The sequence below is a fragment of the Rhinoderma darwinii genome, chromosome 7 (assembly GCF_050947455.1).
Source record: "Rhinoderma darwinii isolate aRhiDar2 chromosome 7, aRhiDar2.hap1, whole genome shotgun sequence".
NCBI lineage: Eukaryota > Metazoa > Chordata > Amphibia > Anura > Rhinodermatidae > Rhinoderma > Rhinoderma darwinii.
In genome coordinates this window covers 142,280,813-142,302,103 of record NC_134693.1, presented here as the reverse complement: position 1 = coordinate 142,302,103, position 21,291 = coordinate 142,280,813, and the positions used below count along the sequence as shown (strand labels likewise).

The 21,291-nt window shown below is 41.2% G+C and overlaps 1 protein-coding gene across 3 annotated transcripts; it reads right to left on the bottom strand.

Moving 5' to 3' along the window:
• Positions 1 to 511: 511 nt before the first annotated feature.
• On the bottom strand, positions 512 to 20,207 carry PARP3 (poly(ADP-ribose) polymerase family member 3). Of its 3 annotated transcripts, none has more exons than XM_075832450.1 (11): positions 20,099 to 20,207; positions 15,114 to 15,327; positions 14,381 to 14,515; positions 13,187 to 13,387; positions 12,619 to 12,745; positions 12,284 to 12,507; positions 11,649 to 11,807; positions 11,189 to 11,275; positions 9,766 to 9,943; positions 2,684 to 2,830; positions 512 to 915 (listed from the first exon to the last, which is right to left on the bottom strand). In XM_075832450.1, exons 2-11 carry the CDS (start codon positions 15,324 to 15,326, stop codon positions 746 to 748), a joined length of 1,641 nt encoding a protein of 546 aa, XP_075688565.1. In that variant the 5' UTR covers position 15,327; positions 20,099 to 20,207; the 3' UTR covers positions 512 to 745. The 3 variants fall into 3 exon arrangements, with proteins under 3 accessions (XP_075688565.1, XP_075688566.1, XP_075688567.1); XM_075832451.1 differs by lacking the exon at positions 20,099 to 20,207 and adding an exon at positions 16,359 to 16,434; XM_075832452.1 differs by lacking the exon at positions 14,381 to 14,515.
• Positions 20,208 to 21,291: the final 1,084 nt, after the last annotated feature.

The following is a 21,291-nucleotide window of genomic DNA, read 5'->3' as shown; positions in this document are numbered from 1 at the left end:
TGTCAGTAACAGGGGGCGGGGCTGTGACAACCTCTCACACATGATATACAGGCTGGTTGTCAGTAGTGATAGAGGAGTAGGAGTTACTGTATATAAGGTGCGTGGATCTCATTATATTATATTATATTATATTACAGTTGATATCGGTATACTGAATTGATCGGCTGCAGCCTCAGGGTTGGTTGTCGGGTAACAATCTCTAGATGAAGCCACTAACTCCATAGAAATTGGGTTTGAATCCAGCACGGGCAATTCGTTAAAATGGAAGAAATAATTCCAAGTTTAATGGGCCAGTATGTTTGGCAAGTTAAAATCAGGAATAAAGAGCACGGCGTGACATCCATGATTAAGGACACTCGGAGCGTCTGAAACGCGTAGGCTTTCTATCTACCACTACCACATTTTTTTCCCCACACTATCAGGATGTCACGCCGTGCTCTTTATTCCTGATTTTAACTTGCCAAACATACTGGCCCATTAAACTTGGAATTATTTCTTCCATTTTAACGAATTGCCCGTGCTGGATTCAAACCCAATTTCTCTGGTCTCGTCCAATGTGTGCCGACACAAGGATCCGTGCATGAACTTCCCTAGAACTACATCTGCATATGAAGGTGAGCTGGAGGTGCTTCTCTTTTTCTATTTGTGTACACTAACTCCATAATCAGGATCCGTTAGTTCATAGAATAACTACAGATCGTGACCAGTGACGGAGCCTGGAGAGGTGGGGGAGGGGGCTCAGACACTAGAACTGCAGTAACAGGAGGTAGCGCATCCGTGCTTGGCTCTCCTTGTACACCAGGTATTCGCTCTGAGAGAAGCACGAGTTCTTGTACTTGGAAACGTTGATTGGTTTTCCTTGCGGCACAATAATCTTTCTTCCATCCAACAGCAGCTCATGGTCCAGGGAGGGATCTGTGGATAGAAGCGCAAAAATATCAGGGGGAGTGATAAGCTGCAGAGCATTTTCATAATAACATGGTAGAGAGGATACTGGAATGTAACGTCCAGATCAGCAGTAGTACTGTCACGAGATGCTGAGAGTTGTAGTGGGTTAACGGCTGGAGTATCACAGGCTAGAGACTACTATACGATTATACCAGTACGCTGCAATACTGAAACGCAAATACACCAGTCACATATAGAAGGAATCACTGTGTACATACATTACTTATCCTGTATTATACCCCAGAGCTGCACTCACTCTTCTGCTGGTGGAGTCACTGTGTACATACATTACATTACTTATCCTGTACTGATCCGGAGTTACATCCTGTATTATACTGCAGAGCTGCACTCACTATTCTGCTGGTGGAGTCACTATGTACATACATTACATTACTTATCCTGTACTGATCCTGAGTTACATCCTGTATTATACTCCAGAGCTGCACTCACTATTCTGCTGGTGGAGTCACTGTGTACATACATTACTTATCCTGCACTGATCCTGAGTTACATCCTGTATTATACTCCAGAGCTGCACTCACTATTCTGCTGGTGGAGTCACTGTGTACATACATTACATTATTTATCCTGTACTGATCCTGAGTTACATCCTGTATTATACTCCAGAGCTGCACTCACTATTCTGCTGGTGGAGTCACTGTGTACATACATTACATTACTTATCCTGTACTGATCCTGAGTTACATCCTGTATTATACTCCAGAGCTGCACTTACTATTCTGCTGGTGGAGTCACTGTGTACATACATTACATTACTTATCTTGTACTGATCCTGAGTTACATCCTGTATTATACTCCAGAGCTGCACTCACTATTCTGCTGGTGGAGTCACTGTGTACATACATTACTTATCCTGCACTGATCCTGAGTTACATCCTGTATTATACTCCAGAGCTGCACTCACTATTCTGCTGGTGGAGTCACTGTGTACATACATTACATTATTTATCCTGTACTGATCCTGAGTTACATCCTGTATTATACTCCAGAGCTGCACTCACTATTCTGCTGGTGGAGTCACTGTGTACATACATTACATTACTTATCCTGTACTGATCCTGAGTTACATCCTGTATTATACTCCAGAGCTGCACTTACTATTCTGCTGGTGGAGTCACTGTGTACATACATTACATTACTTATCCTGTACTGATCCTGAGTTACATCCTGTATTATACTCCAGAGCTGCACTCACTATTCTGCTGGTGGAGTCACTGTGAACATACATTACTTATCCTGCACTGATCCTGAGTTACATCCTGTATTATACTCCAGAGCTGCACTCACTATTCTGCTGGTGGAGTCACTGTGTACATACATTACATTACTTATCCTGTACTGATCCTGAGCTACATCCTGTATTATACTCCAGAGCTGCACTCACTATTCTGCTGGTTGTTTAATTATAAACAGCAAGCTTGCGGACAGACTCCGCTCTGCTGAGCTCCTATAATGCAAGGGGCAGTTAATTTTTTTTCCACATCAGATGACTGTATAGCGTCTGGTGTTAAGAGAATACTCCCCAGAATACAAATCACTGTTGAATACACTGAGCAAGCAGGGATTGCTGAAAGATTTCAGCTCTGAAGCCAGCAGAATTGTGAGTGAAGCTATATAGTATAATAAAGTCTGTAACCATCTGTGGGCAAATAATAAAACCTGGCCATGAGGGTGAGCTGCTGAAATCTGGATAAGTCTCCTCTGAAGATTGCACCTGGCTCAGTAGTTCCGCGCGCCACTACGCTGTCATAGCCCTTCGGAGCACTTCTCAAAGAGGAATCATCCTGCGTAATGTGATGCTCCTTCCCCAAGGCCACTTCATTCAAGAACATGATTCCAAGATGACTGGAGGTGACACCGACTGCAAGGAGACAAAAAGACGTCTGTACAGGGGTTTAGAAACAAATATTATATAATTATATATATATATATATATGGGGCAGTATTATAGTAGTTATATTCTTGTATATAGGAGCAGTATTATAGTAGTTATATTCTTGTATATAGGGGCAGTATTATAGTAGTTATATTCTTGTATATAGGGAGCAGTATTATAGTAGTTATATTCAGGGAGCAGTATTATAGTAGTTATATTCAGGGAGCAGTATTATAGTAGTTATATTCTTGTATATAGGGGGCAGTATTATAGTAGTTATATTCTTGTATATAGGGGGCAGTATTATAGTAGTTATATTCTTGTATATAGAGGTGCGTATTATAGTAGTTATATTCTTGTATATAGGTGCAGTATTATAGTAGTTATATTCTTGTATATAGGGGGCAGTATTATAGTAGTTATATTCTTGTATATAGGGGGCAGTATTATAGTAGTTATATTCTTGTATATAGGAGCAGTATTATAGTAGTTATATTCTTGTATATAGGGGCAGTATTATAGTAGTTATATTCTTGTATATAGGGAGCAGTATTATAGTAGTTATATTCAGGGAGCAGTATTATAGTAGTTATATTCTTGTATATAGGGGCAGTATTATAGTAGTTATATTCTTGTATATAGGGGGGCAGTATTATAGTAGATTTATTCTTGTATATAGGGGCAGTATTATAGTAGTTATATTCTTGTATATAGGGGGCAGTATTATAGTAGTTATATTCTTGTATATAGGGGCAGTATTATAGTAGTTATATTCTTGTATATAGGGGCAGTATTATAGTAGTTATATTCTTGTATATAGGGGGGCAGTATTATAGTAGTTATATTCTTGTATATAGGGGCAGTATTATAGTAGTTATATTCTTGTATATAGGGAGCAGTATTATAGTAGTTATATTCAGGGAGCAGTATTATAGTAGTTATATTCTTGTATATAGGGGCAGTATTATAGTAGTTATATTCTTGTATATAGGAGCAGTATTATAGTAGTTATATTCTTGTATATAGGGGGGCAGTATTATAGTAGTTATATTCTTGTATATAGGGGCAGTATTATAGTAGTTATATTCTTGTATATAGGAGCAGTATTATAGTAGTTATATTCTTGTATATAGGGGGCAGTATTATAGTAGTTATATTCTTGTATATAGGGGGCAGTATTATAGTAGTTATATTCTTGTATACAGGAGGCAGTATTATAGTAGTTATATTCTTGTATATAGGGGGCAGTATTATAGTAGTTATATTCTTGTATATAGGGGGCAGTATTATAGTAGTTATATTCTTGTATATAGAGGTGCGTATTATAGTAGTTATATTCTTGTATATAAGAGCAGTATTATAGTAGTTATATTCTTGTATATAGGGGGCAGTATTATAGTAGTTATATTCTTGTATATAGGGGGCAGTATTATAGTAGTTATATTCTTGTATATAGGGGGCAGTATTATAGTAGTTATATTCTTGTATATAGGAGCAGTATTATAGTAGTTATATTCTTGTATACAGGGGGCAGTATTATAGTAGTTATATTCTTGTATACAGGAGGCAGTATTATAGTAGTTATATTCTTGTATATAGGGGGCAGTATTATAGTAGTTATATTCTTGTATATAGAGGTGCGTATTATAGTAGTTATATTCTTGTATATAGGGGGCAGTATTATAGTAGTTATATTCTTGTATATAGGGGGCAGTATTATAGTAGTTATATTCTTGTATATAGAGGTGCGTATTATAGTAGTTATATTCTTGTATATAGGTGCAGTATTATAGTAGTTATATTCTTGTATACAGGAGCAGTATTATACTAGTTATATTCTTGTATATAGGGGGCAGTATTATAGTAGTTATATTCTTGTATATAGGGGGCAGTATTATAGTAGTTATATTGTTGTATATAGAGGTGCGTATTATAGTAGTTATATTCTTGTATATAGGTGCAGTATTATAGTAGTTATATTCTTGTATATAGTGGCAGTATTATAGTAGTTATATTCTTGTATATAGGGGGCAGTATTATACTAGTTATATTCTTGTATATAGGGGGCAGTATTATAGTAGTTATATTCTTGTATATAGGGGGCAGTATTATAGTAGTTATATTCTTGTATATAGGGAGCAGTATTATAGTAGGTATATTCTTGTATATAGGAGCAGTATTATAGTAGTTATATTCTTGTATATAGGTGCAGTATTATAGTAGTTATATTCTTGTATACAGGAGCAGTATTATACTAGTTATATTCTTGTATATAGGGGGCAGTATTATAGTAGTTATATTCTTGTACATAGGGGGCAGTATTATAGTAGTTATATTCTTGTATATAGAGGTGTGTATTATAGTAGTTATATTCTTGTATATAGGTGCAGTATTATAGTAGTTATATTCTTGTATATAGTGGCAGTATTATAGTAGTTATATTCCTGTATATAGGGGGCAGTATTATAGTAGTTATATTCTTGTATATAATGGCAGTATTATAGTAGTTATATTCTTGTATATAGGGAGTAGTATTATAGTAGTTATATTCTTGTATATAGGGAGCAGTATTATAGTAGTTATATTCTTGTATATAGGAGCAGTATTATAGTAGTTATATTCTTGTATATAGGGGGCAGTATTATAGTAGTTATATTCTTGTATATACGAGCAGTATTATAGTAGTTATATTCTTGTATATAGGAGCAGTATTATAGTAGTTATATTCTTGTATATACGAGCAGTATTATAGTAGTTATATTCTTGTATATAGGGGGCAGTATTATATTAGTTATATTCTTGTATATAGGGGGCAGTATTATAGTAGTTATATTCTTGGATATAGGAGCAGTATTATAGTAGTTATATTCTTGTATATAGGAGGCAGTATTATATTAGTTATATTCTTGTATATAGGGGGCAGTATTATAGTAGTTATATTCTTGGATATAGGAGCAGTATTATAGTAGTTATATTCTTGTATATAGGGCCAGTATTATAGTAGTTATATTCTTGTATATAGGGCCAGTATTATAGTAGTTATATTCTTGTATATAGGGGCAGTATTATAGTAGGTATATTCTTGTATATAGGGGCAGTATTATAGTAGTTATATTCTTGTATATAGGGGCAGTATTATAGTAGTTATATTCTTGTATATAGGGGGCAGTATTATAGTAGTTATATTGTATATAGGAGAAGTATTATAGTAGTTATATTCTTGTATATAGGAGGCAGTATTATGGTAGTTATATTCTTGTATATAGGAGCAGTATTATAGTAGTTATATTCTTGTATATACGAGCAGTATTATAGTAGTTATATTCTTGTATATAGGGGGCAGTATTATATTAGTTATATTCTTGTATATAGGGGGCAGTATTATAGTAGTTATATTCTTGGATATAGGAGCAGTATTATAGTAGTTATATTCTTGTATATAGGAGGCAGTATTATATTAGTTATATTCTTGTATATAGGGGGCAGTATTATAGTAGTTATATTCTTGGATATAGGAGCAGTATTATAGTAGTTATATTCTTGTATATAGGGCCAGTATTATAGTAGTTATATTCTTGTATATAGGGGGCAGTATTATAGTAGTTATATTCTTGTATATAGAGGCAGTATTATAGTAGTTATATTATTGTATATAGGGGGCAGTATTACAGTAGTTATATTCTTGTATATAGGGGCAGTATTATAGTAGTTATATTCTTGTATATAGGAGGCAGTATTATAGTAGTTATATTCTTGTATATAGGAGCAGTATTATAGTAGTTATATTCTTGTATATAGGAGGCAGTATTATAGTAGTTATATTCTTGTATATAGGGGGCAGTATTACAGTAGTTATATTCTTGTATATAGGGGCAGTATTATAGTAGTTATATTCTTGTATATAGGAGGCAGTATTATAGTAGTTATATTCTTGTATATAGGAGCAGTATTATAGTAGTTATATTCTTGTATATAGGAGGCAGTATTATAGCAGTTATATTCTTGTATATAGGAGGCAGTATTATAGTAGTTATATTCTTGTATATAGGGGCAGTATTATAGTAGTTATATTCTTGTATATAGGGGGCAGTATTATAGTAGTTATATTCTTGTATATAGGGGGCAGTATTATAGTAGTTATATTCTTGTATATAGGAGCAGTATTATAGTAGTTATATTCTTGTATATAGGGGCAGTATTATAGTAGTTATATTCTTGTATTTAGGGGCAGTATAAGGGTATGTTCACACGGCCTATTTACGGACGTAAATCGGGCGTTTTTGCCCCGAATTACGTCTGAAAATAGCGCCTCAATAGCGCTGACAAACATCTGCCCATTGAAAGCAATGGGCAGACGTTTGTCTGTTCACACGAGGCGTATATTTACGCGCCGCTGTCAAATGACGGCGCGTAAATAGACGCCCGCGTAGAAGAAGTGACCTGTCACTTCTTTGGCCGTAATTGGAGCCGCTATTCATTGACTCCAATGAATAGCAGCGCTAATTACGGCCGTAATTGACGCGGCATTCAAGCGCCTGCACATGCCGGTACGGCTGAAATTACGGGGATGTTTTCAGGCTGAAACATCCCCGTAATTTCAGCCGTTACGGACCCCCGCCGTGTGAACATATCCTTATAGTAGTTATATTCTTGTATATAGGGGGCAGTATTACAGTAGTTATATTCTTGTATATAGTGGGCAGTATTATAGTAGTTATATTCTTGTATATAGGGGCAGTATTATAGTAGGTATATTCTTGTATATAGGGGCAGTATTATAGTAGTTATATTCTTGTATATAGGAGCAGTATTATAGTAGTTATATTCTTGTATATAGGAGCAGTATTATAGTAGGTATATTCTTGTATATAGGGGCAGTATTATAGTAGTTATATTCTTGTATATAGGAGCAGTATTATAGTAGTTATATTCTTGTATATAGGAGCAGTATTATAGTAGTTATATTCTTGTATATAGGGGGCAGTATTATAGTAGTTATATTCTTGTACATAGAGGGCAGTATTATAGTAGTTATATTCTTGTATATAGGGGCAGTATTATAGTAGTTATATTCTTGTATATAGGAGGCAGTATTATAGTAGTTATATTCTTGTATATAGGGGGCAGTATTATATTAGTTATATTCTTGTATATAGGGCCAGTATTATAGTAGTTATATTCTTGTGTATAGGAGCAGTATTATAGTAGTTATATTCTTGTATATAGGGAGCAGTATTATAGTGGTTATATTCTTGTATATAGGGGGCAGTATTATAGTAGTTATATTCTTGTATATAGGAGCAGTATTATAGTAGTTATATTCTTGTATATAGGGACAGTATTATAGTAGTTATATTCTTGTATATAGGGGGCAGTATTGTAGTAGTTATATTCTTGTATATAGGGGCAGTATTATAGTAGTTATATTCTTGTATATAGGGGGCAGTATTATAGTAGTTATATTCTTGTATATAGAGGGTAGTATTATAGTAGTTATATTCTTGTATATAGGAGGCAGTATTATAGTAGTTATATTCTTGTATATAGGGGGCAGTATTATAGTAGTTATATTCTTGTATATAGGAGGCAGTATTATAGTAGTTATATTCTTGTATATAGGGGGCAGTATTATAGTAGTTATATTCTTGTATATAGGGGCAGTATTATAGTAGTTATATTCTTGTATATAGGGGGCAGTATTACAGTAGTTATATTCTTGTATATAGTGGGCAGTATTATAGTAGTTATATTCTTGTATATAGGGGCAGTATTATAGTAGTTATATTCTTGTATATAGGGGGCAGTATTATATTAGTTATATTCTTGTATATAGGGGCAGTATTATAGTAGTTATATTCTTGTACATAGAGGGCAGTATTATAGTAGTTATATTCTTGTATATAGGGGCAGTATTATAGTAGTTATATTCTTGTATATAGGGGCAGTATTATAGTAGTTATATTCTTGTATATAGGAGCAGTATTATAGTAGTTATATTCTTGTATATAGGGGGCAGTATTATAGTAGTTATATTCTTGTATATAGGGGGCAGTATTATAGTAGTTATATTCTTGTATATAGGGGGCAGTATTATAGTAGTTATATTCTTGTATATAGGGGGCAGTATTATAGTAGTTATATTCTTGTATATAGGGGGCAGTATTATAATAGTTATATTCTTGTATATAGGAGCAGTATTATAGTAGTTATATTCTTGTATATAGGAGCAGTATTATAGTAGTTATATTCTTGTATATAGGGGGCAGTATTATAATAGTTATATTCTTGTATATAGGGGCAGTATTATAGTAGTTATATTCTTGTACATAGGGGGCAGTATTATAGTAGTTATAGTCTTGTATATAGGAGCAGTATTATAGTAGTTATATTCTTGTATATAGGGGCAGTATTATAGTAGTTATATTCTTGTATATAGGGGCAGTATTATAGTAGTTATATTCTTGTACATAGGAGCAGTATTATAGTAGTTATATTCTTATATATAGGGGCAGTATTATAGTAGTTATATTCTTGTATATAGGGGCAGTATTATAGTAGTTATATTCTTGTATATAGGGGCAGTATTATAGTAGTTATATTCTTGTATATAGGGGCAGTATTATAGTAGTTATATTCTTGTATATAGGGGCAGTGTTATAGTAGCTATAGTCTTGTATATAGGGAGAAGTATTATAGTAGATATATTCTTGTATATAGGAGCAGTATTATAGTAGTTATATTCTTGTATATAGGAGCAGTATTATAGTAGTTATATTCTTGTATATAGGGGCAGTATTATAGTAGTTATATTCTTGTATATAGGGGCAGTATTATAGTAGTTATATTCTTGTATATAGGGGCAGTAATATAGTAGATATATATAAAAAAGAAAATCTTGAAATTGTGTCATATCATCTTACCGTATCCTGCAGATTTACTGTTCTCCGACGCAAAATATATCCCTCTACCCACACGCCCCCCTGAATGAGGCATTATGCGCAGGCCACTTTTTAAAATAGCTGCCACCACGGCCACGTTGGTGCCATGCCACAGCAAGCGGCGGTTATCAATGTCCTTATGGGCGCTGAGTCGTTCTTCCTGGGACAGGAGACAAGAGACAAATGTCCGTGAGAAAAAAGTAAGGGGGGGGGGGTAAACACTATAATCCTGGCTACATAATATCTGGTCATGCAGCTTTGTAACAACTATACAATGTGTGTCTGCCACCTAGTGGCCGATTTGTGCTCTGCATCATTTCGTTAATATTCTCAGGCATGGCAGGATAAGCAGGTATAGCAGCTGCTATGGAACGCAGCCAGTAAGGGGTTACTCAGAGGTCGGGTGCAGTTAGTGATTACTTTGGCTGATATAAGGAGGTTTATTTAAAATTTTATAGAGTCTCCTTTTAAATTTTGCCACGAAGCCCCATGATAAGTTGTTGTGCCCCCGCTTACTGCATTATTCCTTTACCATGACATTATTGTGTGCATGATACCCGCATTGTAACAGTATTAGGCGTTTTCCTCCTCGGCTATGATATGTGCATTATCCCTCTACTGTGACATCACTGTGTGCATGATTTTTGTGCTGTGACATCACTGTGTGCATGATTCATGTGTTACAACTGCATACAGTTAATTGCATATTTTAATGTTCGGAGCGGGCTCTCCCAGTGAGCCCGCCCCATATGCAGCGGGTGTCAGCTGTGTTTTACAGCTGATACCCCGGAATAACAGCCAGGAACAGCGATGGCACTGTCTGTTTAACTCTTTAGATGCTGCGATCAAGCACGATCGCAGCATCTAAGATGTTACAAACAGGGGGGCGCTCCCCTCTGACAGCTCATCGGCCCCCGCGCAAAGCAATTAGGGTGTGCAATGGTGGTCATGAAGGCCCCCAGGTTTGCCGTTCTTCATCTCCTGTTAAGCTGTGTCTCTGGCAGGACTTACCAGGACTGCAATACATTAGTATTAGGTTCAAGTCCCCTAGGGGGACTGATGAAACGTGTAAAAAAAAAAGTTAACGTGCAGCTAAACGTTTGATAAACTTCTGACATGTCTCTATGACACGAAGGATAAGCGTCTGCTAGATTTCTTATCACCACTTATCTATATAGGAAGAACACAGCTGAGGACACCTGCTCGCCCCGTACACCTGTATATGGGGGTCATCAGGACGGTAACCGGTGCATTATGTTGCTTTACATTGACTGTTGCACCAGCGCTCACATCGCACATTGGGATCACATAGAGCTCCAGTGCATTTAGAGGTGCGGAGACTGAGCGGCGATGATCTGATAGGAAGCGAGCGGCTTATTAGAGCGCACAATGTTCTATGACTGACCTCAGCCTCTCGGTCCACGCGCCAAACATTCAGGATCTTCAGCTGGCGGTACGAGGGTCCCGTGTGCTTCACGTAAGTGTCAATCACCTGCAACACACAATAACGAGGACCCTGGAATAAAACACTTGGACAAAAGATGTCAATTCCTCCGGGTAACACTCGCTCGCTATTTAGGTCACAGCTATGATAAACGGCTCCAGCTGCATGGACTATTGGAGTCTGAAGTCGACTGAAATATACCTTCTGCTTTACACTGCAGCTCTACTCCATTAAGGCTTAGCTATGATCCGTGACTCTAGCTTAGCTACATTGTCTAATGCAATCTGATCCTCCCCCATGCTTTACACTACAGCTGTTTTTCAGATTGGCTGCTGTGTATTAGCAATCCAACCAGGAAATCAGTGATTACTATTTCAAGTTATGTTTTGGGGTCACCCAGCCTCTCCCCGATCAGGATTACCTTGAATTCTTCAGACTTTGGCTCCAGAAAACAGAGTTGGCACTTGAGTAGTTGATAGTCCACATCTAGGGGGTGGGGGACCTCGGCCAGCTCGACCTCCTTCTCCTGCTTCACTTTGTCTGCTTGGAGTGTCTGAGCCAGTTCAATGTCTGCCAGGACCTGATGGAAGGAACCAGAAGGAGGAACTTACACCCGGAGGTGGAGAGAATGGACCTGGAAGTTCTACATGGAGGACATGGACCTGCTCCGCACCACAGCAGATCTTCAACGAGCTCCACCCAAGATAAGAAAATAGTAACGAATCAGAATGTCAGTAAGATCTCTCCCCCTCTGGGGCCGTGGATATCAAGCAACATTTAGGAAAATATTTTGGGTGGAGTAGATATTAGAAGTTTGTACAGCCACTTTCCATGTCCCATTACAGCATAGAGAGGTAACGGACCCCCCTCTATTAGCCAAAGTAGTCACAGCATAGAGCGACTCAACAAGATCAGCTAGTCCCTGGAGGACCGGATTAATAAAAAGTTATTAAAAAGGGGGCGGGGCTGACAACCTCAGAGTAGGAGTGTAGTCATGAATAACAATGGCTGCATAGGGAGGGTAATAGGGCACAGGATAATAACGAGGCCTGGTACCAGTAACATGTCCTTCTTGGCTTGTAACACCTCCAGGCTGTCAATGATGGGGGGCGTCTGGCGTCCAAAGTTGTGGGGGATGATGGTGTAGAAACGGGAGGAGAGTTCACTGAGATTTTTCTTGGCCGCCTTTCTGTCCAGCGCGGCCTGAAGTTCTTCTAGAGCATCAAACCCCTTCGCTATTTGTGCTTTACTCAACTTTCCTAATGGCATCTTCTTTATATCTGAAATACAAAGCTGAAGCTCATCACCGCGTGGTCACCCCTCAGTACCCCACCCCCATAGTTCTGCTTGCACGTGACCCTCCCCCAGTCAGCGCGGATCTATACCGGTACCTAGGTTCATGGTCTGCATGGCGTCCTTAAACATGTCACTGTTGAATATCAGAGACACCAGATCTTGGGTGGGTTTGTCCAGAGAACAGGGTCGGACCTTCTTACACACGCCGTCTACGGTGTCCACCTGTGGAGGATAAAAGGGGAGCACTCGTGAATATTCAAGCTCTGATCACTTCTGTGACGTAGTTCAGCCATGTCCTTCTTATACACCAGAGCCCAAAACGATGCACAATATTCCATGCGTCTGACCAGTGATTTGTATACAGTCCAATCTAACTCCGGTCATGAGAATCTGGGCCTCTTTTTAAGACTTACATGATTTGATTTGCTTGGCAGCAGCTGCCTGACATTGGTTGCTAAAGTTTCATTTTCTGTCCACTTAGGAGAGGGAAGATCTTGGTAGCGGGCTTTCTAGGTGGGTTAGAATTCGGGGGTGGACGTTGGGTTGGGATGACTGTAAATTCCACCCAAACCAGAACTTTTAACTTTTGAGTGGCGTTCTCCTTTAAGTCCAGACTGATAACGACTGGTTTCTGCTTTTTTCGTCAGTCTCTTCATCTCTCACCTTGACCATGGCCTCCCCGGTTCCTTCTTCATCATCATCGTCATGCTCCACCTCAATCATCGTATATTTTCCAGGATGTGGAGTGAAGTTCTCTCTGTCCGACCAGTTGTTCTTAGTTTTATCTTTAAACTTCTTCTCAAAGTCTTTCTTAGCAGAGTTCAGATCAGAGAACGGGTTTAACTTGGACTGACCAATTTCTCCCTGCAAGACAGAAAAAAGTTACATTTTTTTTTCAGAAAACAGCTAGCGCCCCTCAGTGGTGGGGGAGGCTCATTACAGAAAAATATCTAGCATGAAGGAATGGGGAGAGGTCCTGTTTTATAACGATCATCATCATCATCATCATTACTACTTTCAGGGGGCTTGTGTGTCGTGTCAGCCTTGGACGACTCCTCGGTTCACATTGTGGATGTTTTATTCTTCTGCATCCAATCACCGTACAGTATGAGCTACAAATACACCTCATGCAGTGAACCACAGAACGCAGACACTGAAGTAGTAGGGAGACCAGTGAGCTGTGAAGATCTGAAGCCTGAGAGCTAACAGGAAATAAGCAAAATTGTAAATGCAGCTGTGGATGTGACTAGAGCACAAAACTGTCTTAGTCCTAGTTCACACAGAGGATTTTCCAGGCAGATTTTGACCTTCCTGCACTTTGTCACGGTTTTCGCAGAATTTGTGGCCCACGGCTATTGAGAACCGCAGGCAAAAAAAACGTAGTGAAAAACGCTTTTTTTCTGCCTCCCAGTGATTTCAAGGGAGGGGAGGTCCGAGACGGAGCCGCAGCAGGAAAGAACATGGCGCTCTCTTTCCCCCGCGAGTGGCTAAAATTCGTCCCGGAAAAAAAACGCCTCCACCTCCCATTGAAATCAATGGGACACGGTTTCGTCTATTTGTTTGAGCTGATTGCGACACGGTTCCCGCATCAAACTCGGCGCCAAAAATCTCTGTGTGAACTACATAATGTTTTGTGCTCTCGTCACATCCAGAGCTGCGTTAAGATCTGCAAATCTAACCAGCCTTCTACTGACACTGAAGGTCAAAGCTGTGAGATGTGAAGACCCGCAGCCTGAGCGCTAACAGGAAATCAGCGGAATTGAAGATGCAGCTCTAGCTGTGACTGGAGGATAACACAATATAAGCAGATGTAGCCAGTACAATGACGTGTAGAGAGAAGACGTGCGACGTTCTTACCACGCGGCCCCAGCGGTTCCAGCAGTAGAACGTTTGCTTTGCGTCGGTGCCGTGAAGGAGTTGGATGATGTAAAACTTGTTGTTGTTATTTCCGATGTTCGTCTGGTTTAACATGCAGTCATAATCCTCGTACACCTGACACAAGAAGACACAATTACACGAGACGCAGCGGAGATAATACCGTGATTGGAAGGCCCAGTTAACAGAGTTTCTTGCTGCTGATTTTGACGTGGAAACCGCATTGGAATCAGCGCCAAAAATCGCCCCCTCCCCCCCCCATTGTTTACAATGGGAGGCCGAGGCGTCTTTTTCCTGGGAAGCTTTTAGCTTTCACGTCCTTTCTTGCCGCGGTTCCGCCTCTGACCTCCCATTGAAATCAACGCGAGGTAGAAAAAGCGTTTTTTGCAGCATTTTTTCCCTGCAGTCCTCAATGTCCACGGGCGGAAAAAGAGGCAAAAAAAGCGCAGGCAGGTCAAAATCTGCCTAAAAATTCCTGTGGGAATCTTGAGGCAGATTTTTTCTGCCTGCCAAAAAACTCAGTGTGAACCAGACCTTAAGAAGAACCTACAGAGTCCAAATTACCAGATCACCCATCCATTCCCTGCACCCGCATCACCCTCCATGCCCAGACCAGACCTCTAGCTGCAACCTGGTTGTCCCCTCCTTAGACCCCCCCCACTACAGATCAGTACCCGGTCATATGGTGGTCTCCAGGCAGCCGCCCATCACCCACCTCTGTGTTGCCATGTCCGACCACTGAACAGGCTGCGTCTATTTTCGCCTTCCCTTTCTTCCCCGTTGAAGCCTTAAGAGCCTGGACAGCGCTCTGGAAACGGTCGGGAGCCTGAATGGCCTCCTCCTTCTCCTCCTCCTTGACCTCGGCCTTCACCTTGACCTTCTTCCCTTTGCCGGAGCCCTTGGCCGCTGCTTTTCTCTTCGGAGCCATTCTATGAAAATAAGAAAAAAGTTAGCAGAGTACCGAAGGCCGATTACAACTTATATTCCATACAATTCTCTCGTATTCGGCCCGCACGCGTATAACGAATGAGAAGACGCGATCATTTGATCATCTATGACCATTTAACGCGACGCTTCTCCTTTAAGTAGTATTATCTATATAGTCCGCAAGTGTAACATGAACATCTATTACCCTTTTGCAGTGTAAAAAAACAATCCATTGCAACCTGGAAACCATCAGCAAGCTGCTGTGGACCGATCTGTATCTATTATGTGCTTTTATTTGGTGTTTTGAGTGGATTCCGGCTGTGAACAAGAAGCCGGACTTATAAGACGTCAAATGTAAGTATTAAATCCTCATGTATCAGAGCTGCAGGGAACGTATAACGCAAATAATGATAGAATCACCTGCTTGTTGATGGTTTCCAATCCTTCTACAAAAACATACCGAAAAACAAGTCAAAACTGCAAAATCTAAATGAAGGGGAATAGAGGGACATGGGGGCAACATGCAGAATTTTTTGGGATTTGAACCTAGAACTCACTGTGCACAATGATGCTGGTTATACTCCAGGTGGGGCCGCGTCTGGACTGTGCTGAATGCTATAGTAACACAGACAAGACACAAACACCGGGGAGGGGGGTGTATTTGAAGAATTCTGTAACGACTAATACCTGCGACCGATCAGCTGCTTCTAATAATTGACGCCAGGCAGAAATGTCTGCAGGAAACCTGAGGCCGGGGCTTCACCTGGACTCCTTGTAGCGCTGCATGACTGAGTTTAACTCTTGAGTGACAGCTGCAGTCCACAGGATCCATGCACCTCTATGTACTCATGTGGACTTTAGATGTAGCTCAATAGTTAAAAATCAAGTCAGATCTGTTTGTCATATATATATATATATATATATATATATATATATATATATAAAACATACTCATTACATACATATTATACACACTGTACACATTACACACATATACACACACACTGTATACATTACACACACACACACTCACTATGTGCGCACACAGCTGGATCTCGGCTCCCATCAAGCAGCAGTGGCCATTACTCCGCCTGTCCCATCCCAGAAATTAAAAGGAGGGGGAGGGCACACAGGACTGACAGCCTCCGGTAAACTTCCTGATCTGCTCTCAGCCCCGCTGACATCCTCTCCCTCCCTCATGGTCTGAACTACTAAGCTCCTGCATGTAAGGCCTTCTTCACACAGTGCAGTTTTGGTACATTGGTTTTATGCCGTTTTTATAGTTACAACCAGGAGTGGATCGTGAAGGGAGGGAGGGGCACACTGAACGCCTGCTTCCCAACATACAGCCATGCACTTTCCTGCAGCCAGCACTATGGGAGCCCCATGCATAGAGATTTCTACCGTTTTCATGGAGTTCAGTGGTATCTGTATGAATTCATATGCAGGTAACTCCTCCTAGTGGTGGCTGCAGGCAGCAGAATGTTATCATGTAACTCTATGGGAGCTGTATATATCTGTATGTAGTGAGCTCCCTCTAGTGGTGGCTGCAGGTAGCAGAATTGTATCATGTAACTCTATGGGAGCTGTATATATCTGTATGTAGTGAGCTCCCTCTAGTGGTGGCTGCAGGTAGCAGAATTGTATCATGTAACTACAGGAGCTGTACATATCTGTATGTTGTGAGCTCCCTCTAGTGGTTGCTGCAGGTAGTAGAATTGTATCATGTAACTCTATGAGAGCTGTATATATCTGTATGTAGTGAGCTCCCCCTAGTGATGGCTGCAGATAGCAGAATGTTATCATGTAACTCTATGAGAGCTGTATATATCTGTATGTAGTGAGCTTCCCCCTAGTGATGGCTGCAGGTAGCAGAATCTTATCATGTAACTCTATGGGAGCTGTATATATATCTGTATGTAGTAAGCTACCTCTAGTGGTGACTGCAGGTAGCAGAATGTTATCATGTAACTCTATGGGAGCTGTATATATCTGTATGAGGTGAGCGCCTCCTAGTGGCGGCTGCAGGAAGTGTTTGTTATATGCCGTGTACAGGGGGATGTAAAGCTGTACTGGGGAGATTAATCAATGTGTTTATGTCCATTGTCTGGTGTAAATACGGTGTTCAGATTGGGTGCCATATTTTTGAAGCGCTTTACGAGTCGGGTAAGGTTGGCGAGGCTTCACAGATGTGCGGAGCGTGATTTGTTTATTTTTAAATATTCCTCCATTTTTTCGCTTATAAAAAGGTGCAGTTTTTAGCCTCAGCCAGATCCATCAACAGGACATGCACCCCAATCCATTACACGACGCACAGGGGAGAGATACCGGGACACTGCTCCCATGGTGCATCAGTAATAACGGAGCTCCCACTATAAAAATCTGTTGTTGCGAACTCTATAAAAAATAAGAACGTTTGTTGGAGCTTTCTGCGGGGGATGGGGCCCATATTACGTTTTGTTATGGGGTCCTATGATTTCTGTGTCCCCCCCCCCCCCCTTCCCTGCAGAATAAAATAACTGTCCTATAAATGAGCGGTGAGGAGGCGCAGGTCAGGCAGCGATGGAGTCATGAACTTCTCATTACACTAATGTACAGCGCGACCTCACGCCATTCATAGGAGTTAGGCACCAGGACCCAGGAGGCACTAACTGAGGGTCGGAATGCAAAACTGGCCCCAGATAAGAAGAAATGCTGATGGGTAGATTTACTTCTAGAGACGGTCAGGGCATATTCACACTGTGCAGTTTTGGTGCAGTTTATTTGTGCAGTTTTTGAAGCCACAACCAGGAGTGGATCATCCAGGAGACGTACGGTATATAGGAAAGATTCTACTTCTCTTTATACTTGAAAAACTGCACCAAAACTGCCCTGTGTGAATAAACCCTAAAACGTAGTCTCTCATTGGTCACGTGATCTGTAAAGAGGGGGCGGCCGGGGCTACTCTCCACTTTCTGTAGTTCTACTGATTGATTTTAACTCTTGAGCTCCAGCTGCAGTCCAGATGAATCCATTGAGTTGCATGTAATCTTGTGGACGGCAGCGGTCACTCAAGAGTTAAAATCAATCCGCAGAATTACAATACGTGTAGCGCAGCCCCCGGCCCACAGCCGCAGGTAACCCCCTCCCCCACTCGTTAGACCTTTAACCTTACACATATAGAGACAGCTCTCAGCGCTGCACCTGCCCCACCGCCTCCTAGTCACATGACCTCCTGCCCCACCCATCTCACCTGTCAGTTCTGCCCCACCCATCTCACCCGTCAGTTGTTCCGTACACCTTTGTCCGCCGTTATGATGGCGCGTGTTTCCTCCTAATAACCATTATCAGCATATAATATATTAACGCCCGCGGGGTGATGATGTTGTAGGCGCGGCCGAGCTTCTTCACAACACCCGACACTGTCACACACCTGCAGCTATATATCCTGACACTACCAGGCTACGTCCACACAGGGCGGATACGCTGCGTAAAAGCACACAGTGTATCTGCCCTGGCGGCCGCAGGGAATTCCGGATGGAAAACCGCACCAAATTGTGATATCATTTTTTGGCCGCAATGTCCGCTGCGGAAAAAAACAAAAACGCCCGTAATTACCCGCTGATAACGATTTATCCCTTGTGACCGCTGCAGCTTGTGATTGGCCTGTGATTGGCTGCAGCGGTCACGTGGGATGAAACGGCATCCCAGGAGGGCGGCCCGGATGAAGAAACACAGAATTCTGGGTAATACGATTTTTTTCCTTTCTAAGATGCGTTTTTTTGATTGGAATCGAAGCTTTTCCACCGCAAAAATCGCAACATCTGTTTTTGTTGCGTGTTTTACCTCTTCATTGAATTCAATAGGGAAAACCCCAAACACAAAACCAGCTCCAGCGGGAACAACAGCTACATACAGGCTGATATCTAAAGAGACAGCCGGTGGAGAACTACAAGTCCCAGGATGACCTGCATAGCTCTCCTGTCATCATATCCAGAATGGGGAGCCCTTATCTGTGGCTAACCTTCTCTACTGCGCCCCTTGTCACACAGAGCTGGCAGGGCAGGCTGGGACTTGTAGTTCCACACTGCCTGGGAAAAGTTCAAGCCTGTTGTGTACTTTAATAATCCTCCCTGTGCGGTCCTTATACCCGGCTCTCCCTGTGCGGTCCTTATACCCGGCTCTCCCTGTGCGGTCCTTATACCCGGCTCTCCCTGTGCGCTCCTTATACCCGGCTCTCCCTGTGCGCTCCTTATACCCGGCTCTCCCTGTGCGCTCCTTATACCCGGCTCTCCCTGTGCGCTCCTTATACCCGGCTCTCCCTGTGCGCTCCTTATACCCGGCTCTCCCTGTGCGCTCCTTATACCCTGCTCTCCCTGTGCTCTCCTTATACCCGGCTCTCCCTGTGCTCTCCTTATACCCGGCTCTCCCTGTGCGCTCCTTATATCCGGCTCTCCCTGTGCGCTCCTTATACCCGGCTCTCCCTGTGCGCTCCTTATACCCGGCTCTCCCTGTGCTCTCCTTATACCCGGCTCTCCCTGTGCGCTCCTTATACCCGGCTCTCCCTGTGCGCTCCTTATACCCGGCTCTCCCTGTGCGCTCCTTATACCCGGCTCTCCCTGTGCGCTCCTTATACCCGGCTCTCCCTGTGCGCTCCTTATACCCGGCTCTCCCTGTGCGTTCCTTATACCTGGCTCTCCCTGTGCGCTCCTTATACCCGGCTCTCCCTGTGTGCTTCCTATACCCGTCTCTCCCTGTGCGCTCCTTATACCCGGTGTCTATGAGGTCACTTACCTCCTGCCAGGTGAGGAGTCTCGGCTTCAAGTATCGAGTCACACTAAGGGCCTGCGGCTCACTGATCAGCTGGGCAAGTCAGAGCAAGCCTAGCCTGCGTTCACGACTGCCCCTCCTCCCTGTGATGTCACCCGCCTGCTCGCCACCTCCTGGAAGACACACAGATCAGTTACATTAAAGTCCCAGACCCTGAAAACGTACAATGTGAATAGACCCCAGCGTACAGAGCGGCCGGAGCAATCACTGGGGAATATTAACGGGGAATTCTGGTTTTAGGAAAATTGAACTTATAATTATATAATTAAAAGTTCTGCAAATTTCTAATAGACCCCGGGCTGCTTTGCCTGATTCACCTCAGGGTATGTTCAAACGGCCAAATTTCAGACGTATACGAGGCGTATTATGCCTCGTTTTACGTCTGAAAATAGGGCTCCAATACGTCGGCAAACATCTGCCCATTCATTTGAATGGGTTTGCCGACGTACTGTGCAGACGACCTGTTATTTACGCATCGTCGTTTGACAGCTGTCAAACGACGACGCGTAAAAATACAGCCTCGTCAAAAGAAGTGCAGGACACTTATATACATTATATGCGGGACACTTATATACATTATATGCGGGACACTTATATACATTATATGCGGGACACTTATATACATTATATGCAGGACACTTATATACATTATATGCAGGACACTTATATACATTATATGCGGGACACTTATATACATTATATGCGGGACACTTGTATACATTATATGCGGGACACTTCTATACATTATATGCGGGACACTTGTATACATTATATGTGGGACACTTATATACATTATATGCGGGACACTTATATACATTATATGCGGGACACTTATATACATTATATGCGGGACACTTATATACATTATATGCGGGACACTTATATACATTATATGCAGGACACTTATATACATTATATGCGGGACACTTATATACATTATATGCGGGACACTTATATACATTATATGCAGGACACTTATATACATTATATGCGGGACACTTATATACATTATATGCGGGACACTTATATACATTATATGCGGGACACTTATATACATTATATGCGGGACACTTCTATACATTATATGCGGGACACTTCTATACATTATATGCAGGACACTTATATACATTATATGCGGGACACTTATATACATTATA

What these genes read in the sequence shown, in the direction of transcription:
- PARP3 (XM_075832450.1), bottom strand. Translation starts at nt 15,326, where the DNA reads ATGGCTCCGAAGAGAAAAGCAGCGGCCAAGGGCTCCGGCAAAGGGAAG. An exon ending in GGAACCGCTGGGGCCGCGTG is followed by an intron (nt 13,388 to 14,380) that starts GTAAGAACGTCG and finishes TCTGTCTTGCAG; the next exon opens with GGAGAAATTGGTCAGTCCAA. An exon ending in GCGTGGACCGAGAGGCTGAG is followed by an intron (nt 9,944 to 11,188) that starts GTCAGTCATAGA and finishes CTCCTGTCCCAG; the next exon opens with GAAGAACGACTCAGCGCCCA.